At 48.2% G+C, this 24,606-nt stretch overlaps 1 protein-coding gene across 1 annotated transcript in view; it reads left to right on the forward strand.

The window, feature by feature from the left end:
• Positions 1–268: 268 nt before the first annotated feature.
• The window catches only part of LOC147901282 (ER membrane protein complex subunit-like protein (Protein of unknown function DUF106, transmembrane)), a 47,260-nt gene continuing 22,922 nt past the window's right edge, over positions 269–24,606 (forward strand). The window contains exons 1-7 of the mRNA XM_087375900.1: positions 269–533; positions 621–714; positions 16,723–16,842; positions 16,965–17,013; positions 21,365–21,464; positions 21,597–21,658; positions 21,823–21,893. Of these exons, the coding sequence (XP_087232026.1) occupies positions 382–533; positions 621–714; positions 16,723–16,842; positions 16,965–17,013; positions 21,365–21,464; positions 21,597–21,658; positions 21,823–21,893 (648 nt within the window). The 5' untranslated portion in view covers positions 269–381. The remainder of the gene's footprint in view (positions 534–620; positions 715–16,722; positions 16,843–16,964; positions 17,014–21,364; positions 21,465–21,596; positions 21,659–21,822; positions 21,894–24,606) is intronic.

A 24,606-nucleotide genomic window follows, 5' to 3' on the forward strand; every position in this document is an offset into this window, starting at 1 on the left:
AACTTGTCATGCCCAAAATCTTCCCATCCATGAGGGCAGCCAACTTTGGTTGCCCATGGATGGGCACCCATTATTCCAGCCAATGGCTTGCTTTCGTGCTAAATGATTGGGCTGTTCAAATTTCGAATGCCATGTTTGGGCGGGCAAAGTATGTGTAAAGGCTATGCTCATGAAAACCTGCCGGTCCCATTTTTAAAGTGCCCCAAGAATGGGCACCCTTTGGTGTGGCTCTAGTCTCAAAACACCTAATTTCGCTTCTAATCTCCAATTAGACCTAGGGGCAGGCCGAAAGCGAAAAAATGCCTTAAAGCCAAAATTGCCAGTTTTTAAGAGAGACTTCATAAATCAGAGAGCAATTTGTGAACCAGTGAGAGGGACACAATGGCAAACGACCTCGTCTTGGACACAGCCATCCGGGATTGGGTTCTCGTGCCTCTTTCAGTTGTTATGGTGCTCATCGGGGTTCTCCGCCATTTCGTTGCCAAGCTTATGCGCTCCTCCTCCACGCCAGATCTGAAAGCTGTCAAAGAAAGGTATGCAGATCGGTTCTGGTCTTTGCCTTTGCTTTCTGTCTCGCGCTGTGGAATATGGCTGCAATTTATAAATCGTCTCTCGTGCAGCCAGGTGGTCCTGCGAGCTAGATTCTTACGAGCAGCAGGCAACTTCATCCCAGCCAAGGCATTTAGGGCTCGTCGAATTTATTATAACAACGAGGTTAGATGACAATATTCTGAGAAATGTTTACTTTACAAAGATATACCATCTACTCGTACAATTTACTTTCTGTGGCACCCTTTTATTTTGCTTGCAAATAGGGGCCAATATAGCTTGCCGAGTTATATTGCGAATGTTTGAGAGTTGACTAATAAATCCTCTTAGATTTGTCAAAGTATGAGAGACCTCCACCAAGTCCTCATCAAACTTTGGGCGTTCTACCTGTTTAATTAACATCCGCATGCAACTGCAACATTCATGACAAGGCATTGATGCATTCAAGAATACACTCTTTTTTGCATTTCGTTCATTGCTCTTGCTCTGTTCTTTTGAGCACACACCAAGGAGGAGTATGTTCAAGCAAAATTAGCATTTCAGGTGGTTGAAAAACTAAGCTCTAACTGAGGGTTGCACTCTCCTTGAGCTTCAGCTTTCAGCTTCCAGTTCTCATTTGAGATTTGAGTTTTTGTTTGAGCTTTTGAGCTAGATCATGACCTAGGAGGGTAGTGCAATGAAATAAGTTTACGTCAAACATGGAATCCTATGTGTCCATGGCTGAAACATGACCCTAGGTCTCAATGGCATGCAACCTGAGAATTATTGGCAGTAGTCATGCAATTCTGATGGTTGCATAGATTAAGGTAACTAATTCCAAGGTTCTCCAACATGCTATGGAGCCAAATGCTTTCTTGGGCAGTAGTGGTGTTTGGTAGCCCGAGTGGCGATTGGCTTTGTCACATGGGGAGAGGTGTCCTTATAGCCAATGCAATCCACTTGCACATTGCCATTTGCAAGTAGGCATGCCTTAAATGCAATCTACATTTGTGCTCCCATGTGCAATTGCTTACTATCATTTGAGATTGTCTTTTGCATCCTTGAATGTCTTGGGCTCTTTGGCATCCATAATGGTGGACATCAATAAGGACCTAGTGAGAGAACCATATCTTTGCACCTTGAAGTGCTTTGAGATGCTCTTTAGGTACCTTTGATATAGACTTTAATGTAACCAACGGTTTTGGAGATAGGGTGGAAGATGATGGAGAGCGCGTGGTACTGGTGATGTAGGTTGAGTGCCACGACTTTTAGTCCCTTTTTCAATATTTAATTGCCACACAAAGAATAGACATAGATTGAGGGGCCAAGGTGGGGAGTCTTGCTTGTAGGCTAATTTGTTAGGCTTTGATTTGAACAAGTCTTAGGGACCAAAGACAACACACATTCTGATAGAGTGAGTGCAAAAGACTCATGATTGGGCTCAATGTGGGTGAGCCATGCCAGTATAGAAATGAAATCCTCAAGATCCTCCATAATTACGGCAGTCATTTTGGTTGGGGTTGAGGTTGTGACTAGATTGTGCCATGTGGCTTTTGGCCATGTATACGGCAATAATAACAATGATTGTCTTTGTTGTAATTGTTGGCACATGTCTTTGCATATAGGAATTCATCGTAACCATTACTATCCTTCACTGTTGAAGTCTCCTTGTTGGATTGCTGGCCGTGATTGTTCCTAGGCATCTTCTCGTTCATGAAGCCAATCTTTGGAAAATGTGGAGCCTTGGTATGTTACTAAGGGTTCCTGATCCTTGCTCATGAGCTCAAAGTTCTAAGGGAGCTCATAGACAATGCCATAATCTTTCAGTGTGAGATTGCAAACATATTACCAAATGTTTGATTGAAAGTTGTAGATAAACTTCATGACTTTGTCTTGTTCCTCATGTGTAATCGTATAGCCACTTGCATGAATCGGTTGGCAGAATGGTACCGTCTCATTTGGTCCCTGAGGTTGCTTGGAGAACTGGGTCTCCAAATCGTCCAAAATACTATCTGGTGGTAAAAACCGATTCTAGATGTTCTTGAGGAACTCTACCTAGATGCTTCGTAAGATCTGCCTTGCAATGAGATGTACGCCAGTTGTGCTAGCTAAAAGATGCATGGATGCCAGGATACACTTATACACTTCTGGTTGTCTTTTGTAAGGACAACTAAAAAGTAGGTTTCAAACTAATTGAGATATGCAATAAGAACCTTTGAAATTTGGGTTGCCCAGGAAACAACAATCTTTGATGCCTTGATCTTAACCAAAGATAGGAGAAGTGCTTGATCCCATTCTTCTCGAGCCTCATGTTCCTGTTCTTCTTTAGGCTATTGAGTGCTGTTTGTACTTGGCCTCTTGAAGGGCACAATGTGGTTCCCAGTCTTGGTGCTTGTCTTTGGCAGATGCATCTTGGAGCTGTAAGATCCATTTGATGAGGGTTTTTGACTGTTGAGCTTGGATCTGCATCATGGCCAATATAGGAGATGTGAATGGGCACTTTTGGAGAGGGCAAGCATCTGTGTGTTCATGTTCAATCTGCCGGATGTTGTTCTAACCTAGAGAAAGACCCTCCCTAACTTTACCTCACAAGCTCAAGAAAAGAATCTTGAAGCTTTGATAGCAATGTAGTAGCACGTGAGCTAAGCTTATCTCTCACTAGCCTTTTCGACTATCTCACTAAGCTGACTGAACTGAAAGAACTAAATCACATGTACTTGCATGTGAGAGAAGACTGCAAGAGCCTCATTGGGTACAAATTTCCCCCTGCCGTAGTATCTTTGATCTATTAATGAAAGCCAAAAGGCTGATCAATACAACTGTTGTGAAGTCTGAAGCCTTCCTATTGAAGGGCTGCTTGCTGATCCTGTTGGAACTGTGGTGGCTGGCTTTGCTGTAGGCTGGAATGCTGGGTGTTCTGCTGTCTCTCTGGATATGTATTGTACTATTGGTCTAGAAGTCAGTTGTGGTGCTAGGGTAATAAGCCCGGGGAAGCCCACCTCCATGGCACGGGTCAAGGATGAAGCAGAGCTATGCTCTTGGTGGTGCTCCACTAGAAGGTCTGTATCTATTGAGTCGAATTTTCTCTCGTCGTCTCTCTCCCTTTGCTGGTATGAAAATCTGTGGAGGAGGAAGAAAAGGGAAGAAAGGGAAAGTGTAATGAAATAGAAAAGGGGGGAAAGGAAGGGGAGAGGGCAAGATGGCACAAGCAACTCCCTTCTGGCTACCGAAGGGAAGACAATTATTTACTAGGTGAAGAGGTAGAGGCCCTGAAGGGTTGGAGAGGTGGAAGGAGTGGCAGGGATGGGGTGGAAGCGCAGACGGGGTTGTGCATCTGTGCACCTTTGTGGTTGTGTAACAGCCCTGGAAGGCTATTTAAACAGCCTGGGAGATAGATGGAGCTCTGGCATGTAGCTGAGGGGGGAGAAACTGGCAAGAATGGGCGACGTTGGCTACTCAGAAAACCACATAATAGGAGAGTACGCACACATTTGGAAGGGGATTGGAGGGACGAAAGGGGGAAAAAGCAGTGGGAAGGAACTTGGAGGATCAAGATAGGGCTGGGTTAATAAGTGGAATTGAACGAGGGGGAAGCAGCAAGCAGGGAGAGGGCAGGTGAGTGCAGCTGCCAAGAATACTGCTTCCCCTTATAAAAGTAGCATACTTGTGTTTGCAATCTTGACCCCAAACTCTTCTATGATGAATTGTTGGAAGTATATGGTCGGTCCCACCTATAAGCCCCCAAATGAGGAGAGCTCAGGGGTTTGACACCTGCAAAATATTGTGGGTAGATGGATCAGTAGGGGGAAGGATTGAGGCTGCCACATGGGAAGCTAGATGGCTGCCACATGGGCAGCAGACAGGATTCCTGCTTCATGATATTTTGGGGCAGCCGAAAGGGCCACCAATGTCTGCATTTGAGTGTCGGCTGTGGGGCTGGAAAGAGCCCAGCCATGCATTGGGCCCTAGGGATAAAAGGGCCCCAATGCAGAAAGTCCTTTTTAAGAGATCAGTCACTGGGCATTTCAGCCCATTCCAGTCTGCAGATCAGCATCGTGCTGAAGAACAGAGTAGTGACTGAGTGCAGTAGTAGACTGTAGATCACACAGAGTACTACAGACCTCAGCCTGTAAGGGGGCAGATCTAGGTGCATACCTTGAGCCACAAGGGAAGCACAAGATTGCCAAGAGTGAGCAGCAAGCAGAGCTCTACCAGAAGCAGCTGCTGAACTGTACAGGATCTTTATGAAACCAAAAGCAGTGGGAGAAGCATCAGGCTCAAAAATCAACCATTCATCATGACAATGGAGGAAGGAGAGTAGGCCCACGATTTCCTTGTGAAGTTGAAGATTCTCTGGGATCAACTCGTTGCAGTTGCTCACAAGGTGGATAGCAATCAGTTGGCTATGCTTCACGTAAGCAAGCTTCGAAGAGCTACTGTGGGTCGGTGATGACTCTTACTGCTGAAGAACAGACAAGGCCGATCATGTTCAAGGAATGGGGCCTGTTGTTTCTGCAGGAAGAGAAGTGCAGATGAAGCTGTACAACGGAAGTGGTGATGGCAATGAGAAGGTTCTCATGGCCAAAAGCAAGACTGGCAAAGGGAAGCTGCTGAAAAAGAAGGATGCCAAGAATGACAAAGGGGACTCTTCTGATGGTGAAAACAAGAAGAGGTGAAAGAACCATCAGGAGTGCTTCTATTGCGACATGCTTGGACGATTTCAGAAAGAAGAAGGTTGACCGAGCGAAGGAGGACCAATCTGGCCATTGTGGTAAGAACTCCATGTCCCATTGAGAGAGTTCGCAGACCCAGGGAGCTTGAAGTCACAGAGGGGAGCATAATTACAGACTTACACAAAGGGATGGTGGAAGAGGGTACTTCTGGGAGGTACCTCGCTTGCTCCAATGGCAAGCAACATAATATTCATGTGAGACATGGAAGAGTGGAGCACAGAGCTAGACTTTGTGGTGGAGGGTTGGAAGGTGTTGCTTAGTCTCGGGATCTGAGGACCAGTCTAGTACCACCTGCTGAGATGGAGGAGCTCACTTAGAGGTGGAGCTTGAAGTCAGAGAGGGGAGCATAATTACATACTTACGTAAAGGCACGGTGGAAGAGGGTACTTCTGGGAAGTACCTGGCTTGCAAGCAGCATCGAAAAGCATTATTACATACTTACATAAAGGCATGGGGGAAGAGGGTACTTCTGGGAAGTACTTGGCTTGCTTCAATGGCAAGCAGCATCAAAATATGTTTCCAAGCTATGTACTCTCAATATGCTTTATTGGAGATTTCAGTAGATTGCTTTGGGATGGTTTTTTGTAGAGGAATTCTCAGTTGTATAGAGAATGGAGAGTGAAAGCCTTCCGTACAGACAGTGGTTTTTCTCATTGCTGAGGCTTTCAGCGTCGGCTGCAAGATTATCCTTGGCAGAGAATTTTGACAAGTTCAAGTTGCTGATCTGTGGTGGTGATCACGAGGCTTCGCTACACAAGCCTAGATGCCCTAGATGCATGACACTGGAAAGACCATATGATGACCTTGTCATATCCTTTATGGTGGAGACATGGGATCTAAGATATCAAAAGAGGGTGTGCGTGCTAGTGGGAGCAGTGGGTGACTATGATGTTCCAGAGATAGCCGGAGGCATTCCTATCAGTGGGGATCAACATGGACCATCCACAAGGATTCATTATACAGAATAGGATGCGAATGGTGCTGGTTTAATGTCGGATTGAAAGAAACCCAGGATCTTTGGTATCTTATAGGGTTTGGTCTGTTCCTATCTTGTGAGAGTGACGACTAGATGAATCTGTTGGTGCCTTGGGATACTGAAGACTCCGGAGTGTTTGTGACTTGGGCCAGTAAGTGTACCAGTCTTCCATACTGGATCCGGTTGTTTGTGAATGATGCGGAGAAATTCCTGGAGTTGCTGGAGGTGCAGGATACAGGACCAGATGGTGAAGACCTCCTTGACTTGTGCAAAGAAGCAGATGGAGCGATTCTTGGACAGTGTATCAGGCCACAGTGTCATTGAGAGGGTCAATGACACACTTGTAAGCCCTTAAATGGGGAGAGCTTAGGGGCTTGACACTTGCATAACATTGTGGGTAGATCGATCAGTAGGCTGAGGCTGCCATGCGGGCAGCTAGATGGCTGCCACATGGGCAGCATACAAGATTCCAATTTCCTTCTGCATGATATTTCGGGGCAGCCCAAAGGGCCACCAATGTCTGCATTCGAGGGCCAGAGGTGTGCAAAAGGGAGGAGGCCCAGGTGGGGTTTTAATAGACCACAGTAATGGTGCCTGGTCGGCAGGCCCTATTAGACCTCGGCAGGATGCATGATCTCATTATCTATAATGGTCTTGACAGATGGCCTGCATCAGGTGGCTTCATGTGCTTTCCACATGGGGGAGCCTTCAGTGTTGTGGACTACATCATGGGATCCCCTGCCTTCACATCCCGCATCACTGACTTTACCGTAGCACCTCTCCCTCCAGGGGCTGATCATACCTATCTTTTCTTTAGCATTTCTACCCCCCACCGCACAGCACTTTCTACCCCATTGAGTTCTTACTCCACCCACCATGATATATGCTTTGATCGGATCACTCACCTACTTACTCCGGTCATCTGTACATACTTCTCGCATACATTGACTTTATACCCTTATTAGAAGATCGTGCTGCCCTAGTCACTTGCTCACTACACGAGGCTGCTCTTCACGCCTTCCCCCACACCACCCGCTCCACCCGCCCACCACCACTTGGGACCGTACCTTGTAATAGCTGGTACGATGATGAGTGTAAGGCTTTACGCCGTCAGCTCAGATTCGAAACAAAAAACAGCCTTCCGAGCGAACCAGAGACGCTATGCGAGTACCGTCGACTGGTATGCAGGAAGAAACTTTACTTTGTGCGCCTGAACGAGGGGGAGCTATTGAACATTCTGTTCAGTAACAACTCTAAGGACTTCTGGCAGAGATTTCTAGAGGGACGGTCCTTCTCACCACTCACTGACACTCAGATGTGGTTTGATTATGCACACATGCTCTATGATATCCCAAATCCGCCAGCCCCTAACCTATCACATATGCCATGCCCCACATCCTGCACCCTCTTCACTAGGGGGGGTAAAGGATGCTGTAATGAAACTTCATAATGGCTGAGTGAAGGATCATGAGGGACTATGCACTGAGTTAATTGCATATGGGATTAACCTCCTAGCCCCGATCTCAGCCAAGCTATTTAATAAAGTTGTTTGCTTGGGGTTTCCACGCACTTGGACCATTAACACTATCTCACCCATCCACAAGGCAGGGGATCCCATGAGCTCGGAGAACTACATGACCATTATGATTGGACATGTCATGTTTATGCATCAGTACTTGATTATGAGGTTAGCAGATTTGCGGAGTGTCGAGGACTTAGGAGCAGTAGGACAGGTCGGTTTTAGGTGGGATCATGGGACCATGGACCATATTCTCGCGCTCAGATGTATCATCGAGGAGGCGAGGGCATGCAAGCAGAGGGTTTATTGTTGCTTTGTGGATTTCTGTAAGGCATTTGACACCGTTCCAAGAGCCCGCAAACCTTCTATTAATGCTGAGTATGGAAAAAAAAACCGGAAAAGGCTGAAAGACCAACCGGCTTGTTCCAGAGAAACCCAGCTCACTGCCTAGGGGATCTCTGGAACTGGGGCTAACAGCCATGTGGGGGACTATACAGCCAGCGAATCCCTCGCGGAGTGAAGATGTAGAAAACGGCTGCAGGCCAAGCCTTGCAGAAATGAGGACGCCTCTCGATAGTCACCTTGGAGCCTCGAGTCCTACGCTCTCAGGTGGACCGTAGAGTGTAAATGATATCCTGCCATATGGCAACTAGGGTAGCCGTGGATGGAACCGGGTGCTGACCCATCACAAGACTGCAGCAAGCCACCCAAATGTTCCAAGCCGTGATACTGGCTACCACCTCCCAGACACTGTCCTCCTTAGGAGAAGGAGGAGCTAGACTGATTGGAGGGATTGCCTCGTGGATTGTGATCCTCTAGATGCTCTGACCTTGTATCCGGTAGGCTGGGGAGATCTCATCAATCTGAAACGCGTTTCCTCCCTTTGTCAACCAAGCCACCATCCCCCAGGTGTAGTCTCTATGAAGACTCTGCATACGTGTCATGATCCTGAGGGCTCCCATCCAGATCCTTGCTGCGCTACGACAGCTCCTTCGGCAATGCGGGATAGTCTCCAGGGCACCAACGGAACAATAATGGCATTGCCCGTCCACTAGCATCTGCTCCAACCACGGTCCGATGGGCAAGCCTCTGTGGGCGGCCAGCCAGAAGAAGTAAGAGATCTTCCTCGGCCGCAAGCTGGACCACAACCGCGTCCAAAACTTGGAGCGCACATCCTGGGGCACTCTCTATGTCACCCAATGTCTCTCCCTCGAAGGGGTCCACCTCGACGAGTCCATCTGAAGCCTCCTGCCAATCGGTGTGGTGTAGGAAAAGAAAGGCCCCTCATCCACCTACTCAGCTGGGACTCCCCTGGAGGGCCAGAACCACTCTCTTGGATCCCACTAGACCTCCCTCAAGGGTCTACCTTTCTACAACCAAAGGCGCCATCTAGAGGCATCCTGCTTTGAAATACTGGGAGGGTCAATGTGCCACTCCTTACCCAAACGGCCCACCACTCTGATCATCGGCCAGTGTATCCCATCAAGACTTCCATCCATCTCGGGGTCACTCTCAGTGAGTGGCTGAAGTAGGCCTCCAGGTCTTACATGGAAGAAGCCGGGGTGCGTGCTGCCGTGCTGCATCAACATCCTCAAGGGAACACCAGGACGGAAAAACTGCCCCAATCATCTGCTGTCTCTCCAAACGTGAAGTCCTTTCCACTAGGACTCCGGAATGGCTAAGTCAATCTCGCCCATCGGCTGCCTTGTCCCTTGCAGATGCGCTAGGGCATCAAGCCTCGCCTCTGTCTCCATAGGTAGTCTGCTCCAACGGCCAAAGGACCCTGCTGGACCATTGTCCCACTGTGCCCAACCAATGTGAGTCCATTGTCCGAGCATACGGTCCTATTGATCTCTGATCTTTGGGTGCCACATAAGGGGTTGGCGCTCAAACTCCTCTTTGCATCTGGGCGGGGCACGGATGAGGCCCACTGCCAGTTTCTGCCATACCCTATGAAGACTCCTCATCAGGGGGAAGCCCTTCCCTGTAAGGGGGGCCTCTGAGAAGATCCATCGATGTGAAGGCTGCCAATGTCCCCGAGTGTGTGGGGTGTTCCTCAGAAGCCCTCGCGTAAGAGGAGCTTCCAAGGCTCTGCACCTAGGGTGAGGCCACAAACCACCAACTTGCCCAAAAGGGCCCTGCTTTGCATCTCAGTGTGTGAGGTGTTCCTCAGAAGCCCTCGTTGTAAGAGGAGCTTCCAAGGCTCTGCACCTCGGGTGAGGCCACGAACCACCAACTTGCCCAAAAGGGCCCTGCTTTGCATCTCCGGATCAATGACACCCAAGCCTCCCAGTGCCTGCGGCATGATCACTGTCTGCCAAGCTACTCGGGCCCTAGTGTTCCTCGTGCCATTTGAACCTGCCCAAAGGAAGTTCCGTACCAACCGTCGGAGTTGCCCAATGCAATCCTTGGGAAAGCACCAGCAGGAGGCGATATACCAGGCCGTGGCAAGAAGGACCCGGTTTGCCACTAAGGCGCGACCTGCTAAGGAGAGTTTGGCCGAGCTCCAATAAAGAAGCTTGCGCCAAACACTGTCAAGGACCGGGGCAATCTACTGCTCTGCTGTAATGTCAATACCCACCTGGCATCCGAGGTATCTCGCTGTCTGGTCCTGCAGTATCCATCTGAAGCCAAAGTCACTCCCCCACTCTCGGATCTCCTGTGTCTCCTCAAAGCCTGTGAAGAAACCTATAGATTTCGTCCAGTTGATCCGTGCCCCCGAGGCCTCACAATAAATAGCTAGGCTGTGTCGTCTACAAACTCCGAGTCAAGTAGCTCCTCTTGTCTGATTGGGAGCTTCAACCCTGTGAGACCTGCCACCTGTGATCTCAAATAGTAGCCCAAAGCCTTCGCCACAAACAGGAAGAGGAAGGGAGCAAGTGGGCAGCCGTGGCGGACTGAGCGAGAGAGAGGAAAGGCCTCGCCTGTGTGTCCTCCGATAAGCATTTGGCTAGAGCTCCCTGCATATAGCGCTGAAACTCCTCTGATCCATCTGTCTGAGAAACCCAATCTCCTCATAGTGCCCTCCAAGAAATACCACTCTACCCTGTTGTAGGCCTTCTCAAAGTCCAAGAGAAGGATGGCCAACGGCTGTGACTCCTCTCTGGACCAATCCACTACCTCTTAGAATGTGAAGATGTTGTCTAGGATGCTACGCTCCTGGACAAACCCAGTCTGTGTCATGGATGATGTCGGTAAGATGGGGCCGTAACCGCGAACTCAAGACCTTGGCGAGGATCTTGTATGCAGTATCAAGCAGAGTGATCGGCCTCCACTGTCGGATGTCTGACCTATCTCCCCCTTTCGGGATCAAACAAATCCACCCCCTGCTCAAAGAGTGAGGGAGAAGGCCTGTGTTAAAAATCTCCTGGCAAGCTAGACGAAAAGGGGTGGAGATAATCTCCCAGAAGTTCCGGAAGAAGGCCGGAGTCAAGCCATCCTCACCCGGGCACTTATGGGTCGGGAGAGCCTTTAGGGCTTCCCAGAGCTCCTCATTTGTGAAAGGCTCCTCAAGTCTGCTGCATAAGTCCTGCGAGACTACTGGCGGAACGTGATCCCAAACTAGCTCTCAGGCCACAAGACCAGCTGGGGTCATCCTCTCCGTTTGAAAGAGCTGGCTGTAGAAATCCGTGGTCATGTCTAGAATCTTCTGCAGATCAGTGTGCATGATGCCTTGCGAGTCTCGGAGACGCTGTAGCTGTGTGCCTACCGATCGGGGCCCAGTGGTCTGCTGCACCCATCGGACTTGTGAGGAATGATACGAGAACTCAGCCCACTGCACCTCCGTGTCCTAGAGCTCGAGATGAGCGCTCTCGAATCTGTCACTAAGCCACTGAGACACTGGGTCTTGCTCCCTGAGCCTCTCAATGGAGGTGAGGTCTCTCCTCAAACCCTGCTCTCGCTTCTGAAGGGTACTCCTCCGTCGAAGGGCATGACCTTGCAGCTCCTCACTGCTCCTCTAAATCGCATTGGCCACCCACGTAGCCCAGCCCTCACACGGTGCCGCATGTGACTGCTCCCAAATCCCTGCCATGACCTGCTGAATCTCCTCGTCCTGCAGGAGGTCCTCTGGAATGTGGATCCCCTTCTGGGGGAGACCTTGGCGGGGCTGATCCAAGTGAAGTACCACTGGAGAGTGGTCTGACATCGTGGTACCTGTCAGAATCCCGGTAGATCCGCCTCTGTGTAGTGCCCAGTCCCCAACGTAGAAATGGTCTAGTCTTTGTAGCAATCCATTGTGTCTCCTGTGTCCAAAGGAGAAGAGAAGGTTGCCAAGTGTCTTGCTGAAATCTGGCTCTCTCCACGGGTCTCTGCCCCACTGATCATGAAAATGAACTGCTCCCAGGTGCTACGCTCTGCTGCTGGCATCTCAGAAAAAGAGGCTCCGTCCTGCTTGTCTTCCCCAAACTCCAGGTTGTTGAAGTCACCTCCAACAATCCAGGAGTCTACATCCGGAAGACACTCTGATTGCCTCCTTCAAAAGGCCGGACGGTGTTGTATGCACGCTGGGGCATACACGTTCAGGATCCTGATCCTGGACTCTCCCGTCCAAACTCCCATCCAAATTGCCCGTCCTGGAATGAGCTCACCCTGATCGTAGACCTCTGGGGCCAAAGTGTGTGAGACTGAGATGCAGACCCCTCCACTCCGTCCTACCGTAGGGAACCACTCCTCTGGACCTCTCCTTGGGAGAAGGTGATGGCGTCGTCTGATGTATGAAGCTGAAAACATGTGCTCCTGAATCATAAGGATATCCACTGCCGGTCCTACCACTGCCCTCTGCAACTCCTGCCGGAGTATCAGGTACTGCCGTTGGCTACGAACACGGTCGTGGAGCCCGTGTACGTTCCAACTCACTGTGGTCCAGCTCATGAGGACGGGGGAGTCGGGAACAAGGCTCTCCTATGAGTGTGTGCCTGTCCCAGAAAGACTGCTTTGTGTGATTTTGTCGGGGGTTTAGAGGGCGAGCAGTTAGTATGTGTGCGTCGTCGTACTAGTGTGGATATTGGCTCAATACCGATCTTTTGTGCCCACTTCATCATGAAGGAGGCTTCCACCCCGAACAGCTCCGCACACTTCTGGAGGGGCCAGAGGTGTGCTTGCTCCACCTTTGCCTCGAGCGGCAATCTGATAACTCCTGTCGCCAAACCACACACCGGCTTCTCGTGCGTGAAGCTCAACTGAAAGTTCACCTTCGCACCATGGGCGTACCAAAGGTCTAGTCCATGTGGCCTCATCCACTCATCCATCATGAGTGTAATATGATTTCCCAAAATAGCATCAAACACCTCCGGGGACCATTTCTCCACCCCTGTGGAGGCAAACGGAAATCTCCAAATGGAGCGTGTCGGAGATCCCAATGCATTGATCAAACCCCCCTTTCGGGGCTGAAGGACCGTGAGCGTTACCTCCAACGGTAGACGATAAGAGTCCGGAACCCCTTTCGGGGCTGAAGGACCATGAGCATTACCTCCAATGGTAGAGGATAAGAGTCCGGAACCTCCAGATAGTTCCAGGGTCCTAACCTCTAGAAGTCTTGTGGTAAGAAACGCCTAGGCTGGAGGTTAGGGGCTACTGACTGGGAAGACGAGCCTCATCTCTCAGGATCTCTCTCTGAACGGGCCTGTTGCTGCGATGAGGAGGCAGAAGGGGGCGTCATCGTTCCCTTGCCAATTGGTAGGGGTGTCGACGCGGAAGAACCTGTTGCTGAAGTGGAAAGGGGGATAGTAGGAGAGGGAACGGCGGGGACGCGAGGGATAGAGGGAGGGGGGCGGGTGGTGAGGGTGACTATAGGAGGGGGGACTGAGGGGGGGGGGGAGGGGGCGGGGGTTGGGGGAACCCTGGAGGGGGAGGGGGAAGTGAAGATGAGGAGGGGGAGGGGTCTGAGGGTGAGGGGGAGGGGGAGGGATAAGGACGACATCAGGTCCCCCGTGCTGATCTGGCTCGCCAGGGCTTTGGATCGGCTCCTTTGCAGTTCTCATCGAACTAGCGACTGCTTCCGCCATCACTGCGTCTGGAGCTCTTGGGGCTCGCTGCTGCTGCACGGGTGGGTGCGGAGGCTGAACCTCCGAAGTTGGAGGATCGGCAGAGTGGGCGGTGGCCCTTGTCATTGGAGGAGGTGGCTTCTGCTGAGCCTCCTTCGAGGCCTCTCGGTCAACCCTGTCCCTCTCTTTGCGATTGGCCCTCTTCCTGCGGCGTTTGCGGGCTTGCTTACTTTGTTTATTTTTCTTTTTAACCTGTGTCCAGTCTCCTGCTGAGGGGGTAACCCATGGGGTCTGAGACTCTTGCTGCTCCTGCCTGAGAGGGCACTGAACTCGGGCGTGCTGACTCTGCCTACTCTGTGGAGAAGGGGGGGGAGGCGCACGGGGGCAATCTTTGGCGAGGTGACCCATCTGTCTGCACCGAAGACACTCGCCTGGTAACCCGGAGATCTCCACCCTTTGGCGAAGTGTGCCCCCTTCCAAGGTCTTGAGAAGGATCAACTCTCGGAGGGACTCCGGGCTCTCCACCACCAGTGTGATCGTGGGGACAACATCATCTGGTAGAACGGAGGCGGCCGTCTCTGGCGGGGACTCAAGCACTGTGCCAAATGCCCGACCAATGGAAGGGAGGATGGCTCGATACTCCTTGGGGAGCCTTGGAAAGCGGAGTGTAACCGGAAACCGTGGAACATGGTGTGTCGTATCCATGTCCTGGACTGTGAACCCATGATACCAAGGAAAGAGGTAGACAAGGTGCGGGCCAAGGAGTATGGGGCTCTGCTCCACAAGTGTCGAGGCGGTGTCGGGGGAGCTTAGCTGGATGAGGAAAACACCTCGTCCATAGATGGTGACCTCTTGGATGTGGTCTCCCTCTAATGCCAAGCTCGCCTGGATCCACTCTCGGGACGGAGAGGGCGAGGGCGTGCAGGCATTGTCCTCTTCTATGGCACTTGCAGCAGGGGAAGACCAGAGGTGTTGGTATGCACGCACAGAGAGCTTGTTTTGCGGGACTAGGGCTCCACATGGACAGACTACCTCCATTCCAGTACAGCATGGATGCTCCTTTCTCTCCTCTCCTATCACACGAGGTCAACCAGGTTATCCGTGAGGATCTACTACAGCTACACACATTCCGGACTTGGTTGGGCCCGAGTGATCTAGTGAATCCGGGCTTCTACAGAGATCACTTCTTACATATCACAGCGGAGGGTTTCATTGAGCCACCAGGATACACGCAGATTCACCTACCCCACTTGTTGAGGATCTCTCTTGGGCAGTTGCGGGTCTCTTCACACAGACTTCGTATCGAGAGCGGCAGAGCAGAGTGGTACCCAGGGAGAGGCGCATATACACACTATGTGACATGCAGGAGGTTGAGACAGAGGAGCATTTCATCTTCAGGTGTCCTGTTTACTATGAGATCCGAGGGCGTTTCTACTGCCTCTTCAGAGATAGTTATGGGGTTTTGGCCCGTTTCCTCTCCTACCTAGACCAGCGATGTTTGGCTGGTTTCATTCATGAGGTACTCAGACACCGCGAGAGGATACTCCGAGCACGGAGATAGGAGCAGATTTCTTCCTTGACTGATACCTCTCAGAGCTTTGTCATGGAGTTCTTTCAGCCAGATCACATAGACCCCCACGGGACAAGACCTCGACATGACCGTGACCCGACAGCTCAGACAGAGGGTTGACTCACATATCATACTTGGGGACATCCCCTCGTTGTTTAGGGTCGGAGTGCAACCGACGGGGGGTCACAGTGGCCATGGTTAGACGCAGAGCTACGACCAGGAGACGTACCAGGACTGCACCCTTGGGGGGGGCGACAGTGCTCTATTGCTGTTCTCATGCCTCCACTTTCACTACCTCATCCGTCCTGATGTCCTGCTGCTGCTGCTGATGATGATGATGATGATGATTATGATGATGATGCTGAGATTGATATATGACTACTTAGGAATTAGTACTTCCATTTTGCATTTTTTGCATTCTGCATTGGTGTGGATGCTCGTTTAGTAGCTTCACTACCACAGCTCATTGTATCAGGTTTTTCAGAGTCTCATAGACCCATCGGTCTTCCGAAGACTTTAATAAACTTTCTTTCTTTTTGGGCAAAAGGCACTGCCAACCTGGATGGCAGCAGACAGACCAGGTCAAGTCTGACAGACTGCTTGGCCAGGTTTGACCCCTAGTCGGGTGAAACAGCAGGGCATTGGTCCCTATAAAAGGCGCCCAATGCAGGTTCATTTTTATGTGATCCGTCATGGGCATTTGAGCCATCCAGTCTGTAGATCAGCATGCTGCTGAAAAGCAGAGGACTGGCCGAGTGCAGCAGTAGATACCTCAGTACTGCAGAACTCAGCCTGTAAGGGGGAGGATCTAGGTGCAGACCTTGAGTCACAAGGAGAGCATAAGATTGCCAAGAGTGAGCAGTAAGCCAAGCTCTACCATAAGCAGCTAGTGAAGCTTAATGGAGAGGCACGTGGCAGATTTGGAGGAGATCTGTGACAGAGGGTACAGCATACGGAGTCTTAGGCAGTATCCTACGTCAGCAGTACTTGCTGCAGGTATAGGTACATTTTGGGAATTTCTTTGGTAAGGTTTTCTACGTCTATATGAGAAGTATCATTGGCTGTACATCTGCGTACTCTTCCTCTCTTCAAGTTCTTAAAGTGCCCTCTCTCTCTCTCTTCTTGTAAGTGTAAAGTCTGAAGCGACATATATGAATGTTGTTCTTTTGAAAATATCTTCCGCATTTAGATGTCTTGTTTTCTCAGTTAGGTTAGCTCTGCTATATTTCAGACAAGTGTACGTGTTTTCTCCAACATGAATTTATTTCACTTCTTCCAATATTCTCTGGTGAGTCTTGGAGGCCAGGCTACAAAAGTGTTTTTGCTCCAACGTTTTGTGTGCACGTGTACACACACACACACACACACAGAGATGTCTTATATACCTTGATTCCTTTTTGTGGCCGCATCAGGAGACTGGATTGCTACATGTCCCAAAAGGGCAAGCACAAGGCATGCAAGCACAGATGTTTTCCGATCCAAACATGGCTATGGACATGATGAAGAAAAATTTATCAATGATTATTCCTCAGGTAGGTTTTCTTAAAAAGAGGCTGAGTTTTGTCAATCTTTGAAATACTGAAAGCTCTTCTATGCTGCGATGGGGATTGTAAATGTTGTGATTACTCATGTCAGCTGCTGTTATGCTCTACAGACCCTCACATTTGCTTGGGTAAATTTCTTCTTCTCAGGTTTTGTAGCAGGTGAGCCTCATTCCATTGATCTGTTTATTATATTTGTTAAACTTTATGTCATAGTAGCTAGTCCCTGCTATGTGTGATGGAGTTCATAGTTTTCAATCTTATGAGTGACTATCGTGAGATTGAAACTGCACTATGTTGTATTTTTAGAGGATGAGTTTGGGAATGTTCCTGGATTCATCAAGGTATATTATATTTGCTAAACTTTATTGCTTTAGAGTAGGGAGCATCCAGATGGCGTTTGAACTTTGAGTTTTTTGTTCATCGGCACATGTTTTTGTGCAAAGTGGCAAGGGAAGGTTTAAGGTAGCATTACAAGCCCATTATTTCAGTCCTCATACTGAGGCCATAGCGTGGTAGTCTTGCAGGTTAAGTCGTTTCTTTTGTGGCCATCAGGAATGGCTGACAAGGTGAGTGGATGTTGCACAAGATTGGTAGATCGGATCAAGAAGGGTTGATTGACGCGTTTCTACTCATGGATGAGTCATTATTTGTCTTTGATGATTGATAACTGCCCATCTTCCCCCTTGCCTTAGTGCCTCTCCAAATTTTTGAGTTTGCTCTCAAATTTCAGAAAATATGATTCTCCTACGTTACATTCTTTTGATTGATCATTTCAGGAGCTGTGCGATGGACACTTTCGTGTGTGTGTGTGTGTGTTGGGAGGGGAGGGGGGGGCACGCATTTCTGTATACCCAAGATCTCAGAAGGGCGGGTATTATGAACCTGATGGTAGTGTTATGGTCCACGGTTGATTAAGCTCACTTAGTTCCCTCAGCCATCTAGCGCTGCCATACAGTGTGTAAGCAGCATTGTAATCAAGTAGTAGTTTAGGAAGGCTGCTCTCCCTATTTTTATGTGTGGGTGTGTGGATTTGTATGTGTGAGAGCATATTTTTATACTATGGTCTACACCCACTGTTGGGCGCTGATGACGTCAGTGGGGATGTCATAGTAGCTAGTCCCTGCTATGCATGATGGAGTTTATGGTTTTCAACCTTGTGAGTGACTATCATGAGATTGAAACTGCACTATGTTGTGTTTTTAGAGGATGAGTTTGGGAATGTTCCTGGATTCATCTAGGTATATGCTTCTGCCGTCCGTATTAGCGGACATGCAAATTTCACCTTGTGAAGTTTTCGTCCAAGTTGCGGCTTGCTGGTATTGTGATAATTCTTTCCATCTTAAATGGTGCCCCTCATGATTATTCGCTCGGCCATTATGAAGTTTCATTACGGCATCCCTCACCCCCCCAACAGTGAAGAGAGATGAGGCTCAAAGTAATGAACTACGTGAGGTAAGTCATACTCATATTTGATAGATCACGGCATTGGTTACATTAACCTACAAACTATCCAAACAAATCCACATTTGACATTTCCCTTTCTTTCATTAAATCAACAAGATTATATGAGGAGACGTCTCCATGAAATCAACACGATTATACCATGGCAAGCTATAGATCCGAAGGTAGATTGTATCATGGCGTCAATGCCCTTCTGGATGAAAGTTTTCTCCCTTGTCAATATGGCCCTTGCCCCTAAAGGGGACCCCTCAAGGGCCATATTGACAAACAAATTTATCTCTAGAGTCTTTTCTAGAGATAAACATTTGTCAATATGGGCCTTGAGGGGTTCCCTTTAGGGGCAAGGGCCGTATTGACCACCGTTTATCTCTAGAAAGGAGCACAGTTTTTATCTTTGTTCTAGCGACTTACCTCTAGATATTGGAGCCTTGCTAGTTAGCAGCCTGACACGCATATTATAAATAGCAGAAAATAAATGCTAACTACTAGAGAACACATGGTACCTAACATAGAACACACAAAGCAGTCACACATAGCAGTGGTAAAGTAGTCACAAAGCACTGCTAAGCATTGACAAGCACACATACAATGCAGTGCTGAAGCAATGAGACCCATAAAGGACATGTAGAGTACTTTGGGGGTCTCGTTGCTTCAGCACTGCTTTGTATGTGTGCATTGACCAAGTAGACAGAAAGCAATGCCAAAGCACTACCAAATCACTCACAAGCAGTGCTAAAGCACTGCAAAAGCACTCACAAAAGCAAGCAGTCTCATCACAAAGCAGTGCCAAAGCACATGTAGAGTACTTTGCATATTCCATGTAAAGCAGTCTAAAAATGCAAAGCAGTGACCAAGTAGTCACAAAGCAGTGCCAAAGCACTACCAAACAAGTCACAAGCAGTGCAAAAGCAGTCACAAAGCAATGCCAAAGCATATGGAAAGCAATTTTAAAAGAGAAAGCAGTGGTAAAGCAGTCACAAAGCACTGCTAAGCATTGACAAGCACAAATACAACCAGTGTCTGGCTCTTCGTCTCCTATTCTTGCGAGTCCGCTTGCTCGGTTTTTTTCTTGTTTTTTATCGGGATCCACTTGCCCTCAGAGGGCATCATCCAAGAGCACATTGGTTTCTCTCCTCTTGCCTCTCTTACAGTTGACTTTGTCGAAACTGTGTGGAAGGAGGGGGGAAGGTCGCTTTTGCCCTCTAGGACAGAGTCCCTAGCTAGGTGACCCAGTTGTCGGCAATGCAGGCATTGCCTAGGGAGCCTAGAGATCTCCACGCTCTATCGGAGTGACCCTGCGTCCAGGGTCTCGAGAAGGATCACCTCCGGGAGGGCCTTCGGGTGCTCGACAACTAACTTGAGCTTGGGGACCCCATCATCCATTATTGACGCTGGAGTGCCTGGAACCATCTGGGTGCTTAGCTGGTGTTGTTGACAAAGAGTGACAGGACCTGAGGACTCAGAGTCAGATGGATGCTGTGACTTAGAGGGGGATATGACAGGACTACACATGGATACTTGTGGTTCAGGTAATTTGGAGTTATGCTTGGGATTTGATTTTTTGAGTACGTTATTATTTGGTATTAGACCTTGTCAGATGGAGGATAGGTTGAAATAGACCCTGAGAGGATGGTGCTTGGAGGACTTCGGATCACGAGGAGACAATTGAATAACACAAGATTTGAGGTTTTCACACTCTACAAGGAGGAGATGTGAGAGAGCAATGAATGATTTGCTAGCTATAGTCATTTTAGTAGACTGTGGAAGACTTTATCCCCCCAAGAGTGAGAATGAGAGTATGTAGTGTATGTACAAACCTCGAGTGTCGATGACAAAGGGCAACAACCTAAAGTGAACGAGGTGTGCTAGTACTTGGAGTGCTCGAGTTCAAAGGCGGGTACGTGACTGAAGGTGGTGCTGCCGTGAGGTGCTACCAAAGACGGGCCTGTGTACTAGGGAGATGTGCTTATGCAGAACCGGACCTAGTGGTACCTGGGTCGGTTGGTAGGGCTGTTTGGGTCGGCTATTTGGCCCCTACTAGGTGGGCCAAGTTGAGTGGCATTCAGCCCTATATAAATGACGCATTTGGGCCTCACCTGGCATCCACCAGAGCAGCAACAAAGGCAACAGATTGGAGCAGTAGGAGTAGTCTTCCTTGGGCCTACATCCAGGAGGAGTGACTAAGGGCTGTAGACAAAGAGCTTGGTAAGGTTGCACACCTAGGCTGACATCCAAGGTGCGGGGATCGCCACACCGTGACTAGTGATAGTAGTACAACATTTGGTAAGGTCAGAGGACCACATTTGCTATCATTTTGTTGGTACTATATCTCTCTTGGTTCACAGTCTATTTATTGGCTTGCACACACAAACATGGTTGTGAAGTACTCATAAGGAAAGAAGTTTTGGATTCCATAGCTCAACCCTGCGTGTAATTCGTGGGATGCTCTTAACTCTTCCACTGCGGGATACTATTTGTATAGGTTCATTTCTAACAGAACTTGCCCACCAATTCTCTTTGAACATAGAAATTTTACAAGTTATCAGCAGGTATGTGTTTTTGTGATCCTTGGCCTTTTATCTCCCTTGCACCTGCTTTCTTGCATTCTTCATCGGATACTGTCCCCTTCTTGCCTTGCATTATGGTCGACGCCTTGCTAGAAGGGTCGGTGGTTTGTGACTTTGGAACTTGGGGGGGCTTGCCATAGGGGGGTTGTGATTACCGTGGATAGCTGGTGGGTGTGGTCCCCCACTTTCCCAAAGGATTGGTGTTTGTTCAAGACAAGAAGTTTTACAAATCATGTTAGGTGCTTTGCTTTTCTTCTATTGTTAAATTGCTATGCTTGATTTTCTTTTGATACTTGGTACCTTAACAAATTCTCTCTCATTTTTTTGTGCTCGTTGATACTTGCGCTTTTGTTGTATTAGAAGTGAATAGACTCTTCATTTTTCTCAAATTCTGAGATGCTTTGATCTAATAGTTGCGCTTCCATGTAATAAAGCAAACACATTGTGTGCTAATATTTAGGGGGTCTATTTCCTTTTTGCAGCTAAAATTCCATTTCCTTTAACACAACGGTTTAGGCCAATGCTACAAAATGGTATTGATTTGAGCTCAGTGGACGTAAGCTATGTAAGCAGCCGCTCTTGGTAAGCTCTATCACCTTATCTTAATATTTTTTATTTAAGGGTGTTTCAGAGGTAGAAACTTCTTTAATTAAATGCTTTTGTGCCTGAGCCTGGCTGCCTTATCTTGAGCTTCTTTTGTCAATGCTGCTGTAGGTACTTTTTGAATCTTTTTGGGCTCAGGGGACTTTTCAGCTTGATCCTTGGTGAAGAAAATGGTAAGTGATGCTATTTGTGTTTTTAAGACATGTTTGTAAGTTGGATATAACCTTAGGTAGTTGTCGATAATGCTTGACGTCCTTATTGTGTAAGGTCTATGCATTAGGAGCTCGCTATCGTGACTTAAGGCCAGTTTAATACTTGACTTCTTGTAAAATTTCAGCCACAGACGACACCCAAAGGATGATGCAAATGAGCGGACAAATGGGCGGCTTTGGTGTTGATCCTTCTAAAGTAAGCAGAAAATAACAATTTATTGCTCTCATTAACTTCTTCACTATGTAATGGAGATTTGCTTGATTTTAAGATGTTGCCATTATAATGTGATGTCTATGATTTATGGTTCGGAATAGGGCTAAGGTTAATGCTAGAATCAGAGTATTGTTTGTCATAGAATGCATGGATGGTGTTCCCATCATGGGATTGTTGTTGCAAACCATAGGCAAAGCAGCTATGAGTCCATGCTAGAGAAGGCGGTCCCACTCCTCCCTCCTAGCACGCCAACCACCTCGAGCACCCCAACGAAATAAAGGCGGGATGCTCAAGGATGGTTTTCAACTTTCATGCTCTAGGGATTCTAATTACTCTTTATATTGAGAGGGGTTTTGACAAAATTAATGTGGAGGGGGTGTGGCATCTAGGGTCTGACTAACCCTTTCCCACCATGCCTCTGGGATGGCTGCATCAATATTTTGCATCTTGCTACTGACTCCCCTTAGATGGGCGAGTGTTCAAAGGCTCCCCTCGGGTTGTTGGGGGAATTGACTCCATGCCCCCAAGGATCTAGTCAGTCCACCGTCCTTGAAGGACAAATTGATGTAATGGGGTGTACCAAGGGGTATACAAGGTTTGTGTGAGTTTGTGTGTCACCACATGGTGGTTAGTGTGATCAGGTTAGTGTAACCAGTGCCTATATATTGGCCATCTCTCATATGAATAAACACACTTTTTCTTCATCTTGTGTCCACACCATGTTTCCATTGATGCTCCAATAGTCCCACTAGGCCTAACTTATTTGCATTCGCTGCCCTTTAGGTGCTAGATCAAGGGATACCCCTGCAACTTGTCTTTGCCTTGGAGGTTGGCGAGATCCTCATCAATCTCTTCACGAGTGGTGATCCCTTTCCTATGAGAGGGCCTTTGTGATGATCCCCTGTGTTGCTTAGGAGCCCCTGCTATTAGCAGGAGCTTCCCGAGGCTCGTAGCTTGGGACAAGGCCTAACTGTGGGGAGTGAGCTGCAAACTCAAAGACCTTGGCTAGGATCTTGAAGCGGTATCTAGTAATGTGATCGGGCACCATGGGCGAATGTCTACATGGTCCTATAAACTAAATCCAAACTCGACCAAGTGATCAAGGGAGCAATTGTGTCTCAAAAAGCCAAGTGCAAAGAAGTCTGCATCTTTTGTCTTTTGATCTACGCCATAAGTCTCACTCTGACCCGTCATAAAGTGGATGGGCTCTGGTTAGAGTCTGCTGTGAGCAGTCAAGTTATGCCTCATCCGGGGACACTTTTAGGTGGCCTAGCTTTGTGAAGCTGAGGGAGGATACCTTGAATGGGATGTTTGTTGAGATGTGTGGAGAAGCACGTCTCTATCCGCTTGCTCATCATCATTGATAGGCAGATCACACCAGTGACCAATAAGCAGGGCATGCAACTTATCTTATGCCGATCGTGTTGGTGTTCTAGTGCCCATGTATATATGGCACACTAAGTCTATGTTGTATTGTGTGAGATGCTCATTTCGAAGAAAAAGAAGGCTTCCTCCATCTTCCCCTCTTTTGCTGTGTGCGCTCTACATGATTCATGTCACTTCCGTAACATGGTATCGTAGCTTCACTCTAGACATTGCACTCTTGAGCTCTCACCACCTCTCTCACCACATCTACTTGACCTTTTGTGTGTCGGTGGAGATCTCATCCACAAACTTTTGGAGTTTTCGTTTGTGAGCTACAGCTTCATCTTTGTGAGAGAGTCTACTCCTTCAAAGCTTCTCATCGTTGTTGCCTTGAGCTCTTAGCCTCCTCACTTACATGTAGTAATTTTTTTGAAAAGCTTTGTGAAGTGCAAGACAATTTCTCTTCTTCAGGAAGAGCTCGTTTTCACTATAGAAGCTTTGGAAAAGCTCTCGGGATCCCTTTCTATCTTCCCACAAGCTTGTTGAACTGCTCAACTCCTAAGGGACAAAAACGAGTTGTACACAAGTAGTTCTCAAGCTTTACTATAGCAAGTTTGAAGGAGTTGTAAATGGTGGTTTTAAGCAGCACTAGCAGGCTGCAAATTTCTGCAAGCAGTTTTTGACAGTCCAGAACAGTAAAAGTGTTCTTTTTCAATCTTGGAAGCTCCGAATTGAGCTCTATCAGGCTCTAAAAATTGTTTTCTATATATTCTAGACTTCCACGGAGCTAGAAGTTGATTTGGGAACAAGCTAGAGTCGTTATATTGCCATCTATAGTGGCTAGAATTGTTACAAGAAGTCTTGCCTTGTCATTTTAGAAGGTTACCTACATCGTGTGGAAGCTGTGGAAGGGAGAGTAGGGAGCACACCCACACACACAAGCAGGATAAGACACAAGAAGTGTGGGGATAAAACGTATGTGTGTACCTCCCCTAGCACACAGTGAAGCTTTTATATGAAAGGATAAGGTTACAACACTAAGTACGGTGTACTTAGTGTACTTAACAAATAAAGTACTAAGTGTACTAACTGTACTTGGGTGGCCATAGAGCCTTTACCCCAACAACCTCCCACTTAAAGGCAATATGCCCTCAAGTAAAAAATAAATGAGGCTCAACCTATACCCATCAACTGTCGGCAATGTGCAAACCGCTCTGCAGGCAAGCCTTTTGTCAACAGATCTGCTGGATTATCATCTGTGTGAATCTTGACAAGCTGAATCAGCTTATCATCTATCACCTCCTTGATGAAGTGATACTTCACATCAATG

The sequence above is a fragment of the Dipteris shenzhenensis genome, chromosome 6 (assembly GCF_047967505.1).
Source record: "Dipteris shenzhenensis isolate YYH24624 ecotype China chromosome 6, Dip_SZ_1.0, whole genome shotgun sequence".
Classification (NCBI taxonomy): Eukaryota; Viridiplantae; Streptophyta; class Polypodiopsida; order Gleicheniales; family Dipteridaceae; genus Dipteris; species Dipteris shenzhenensis.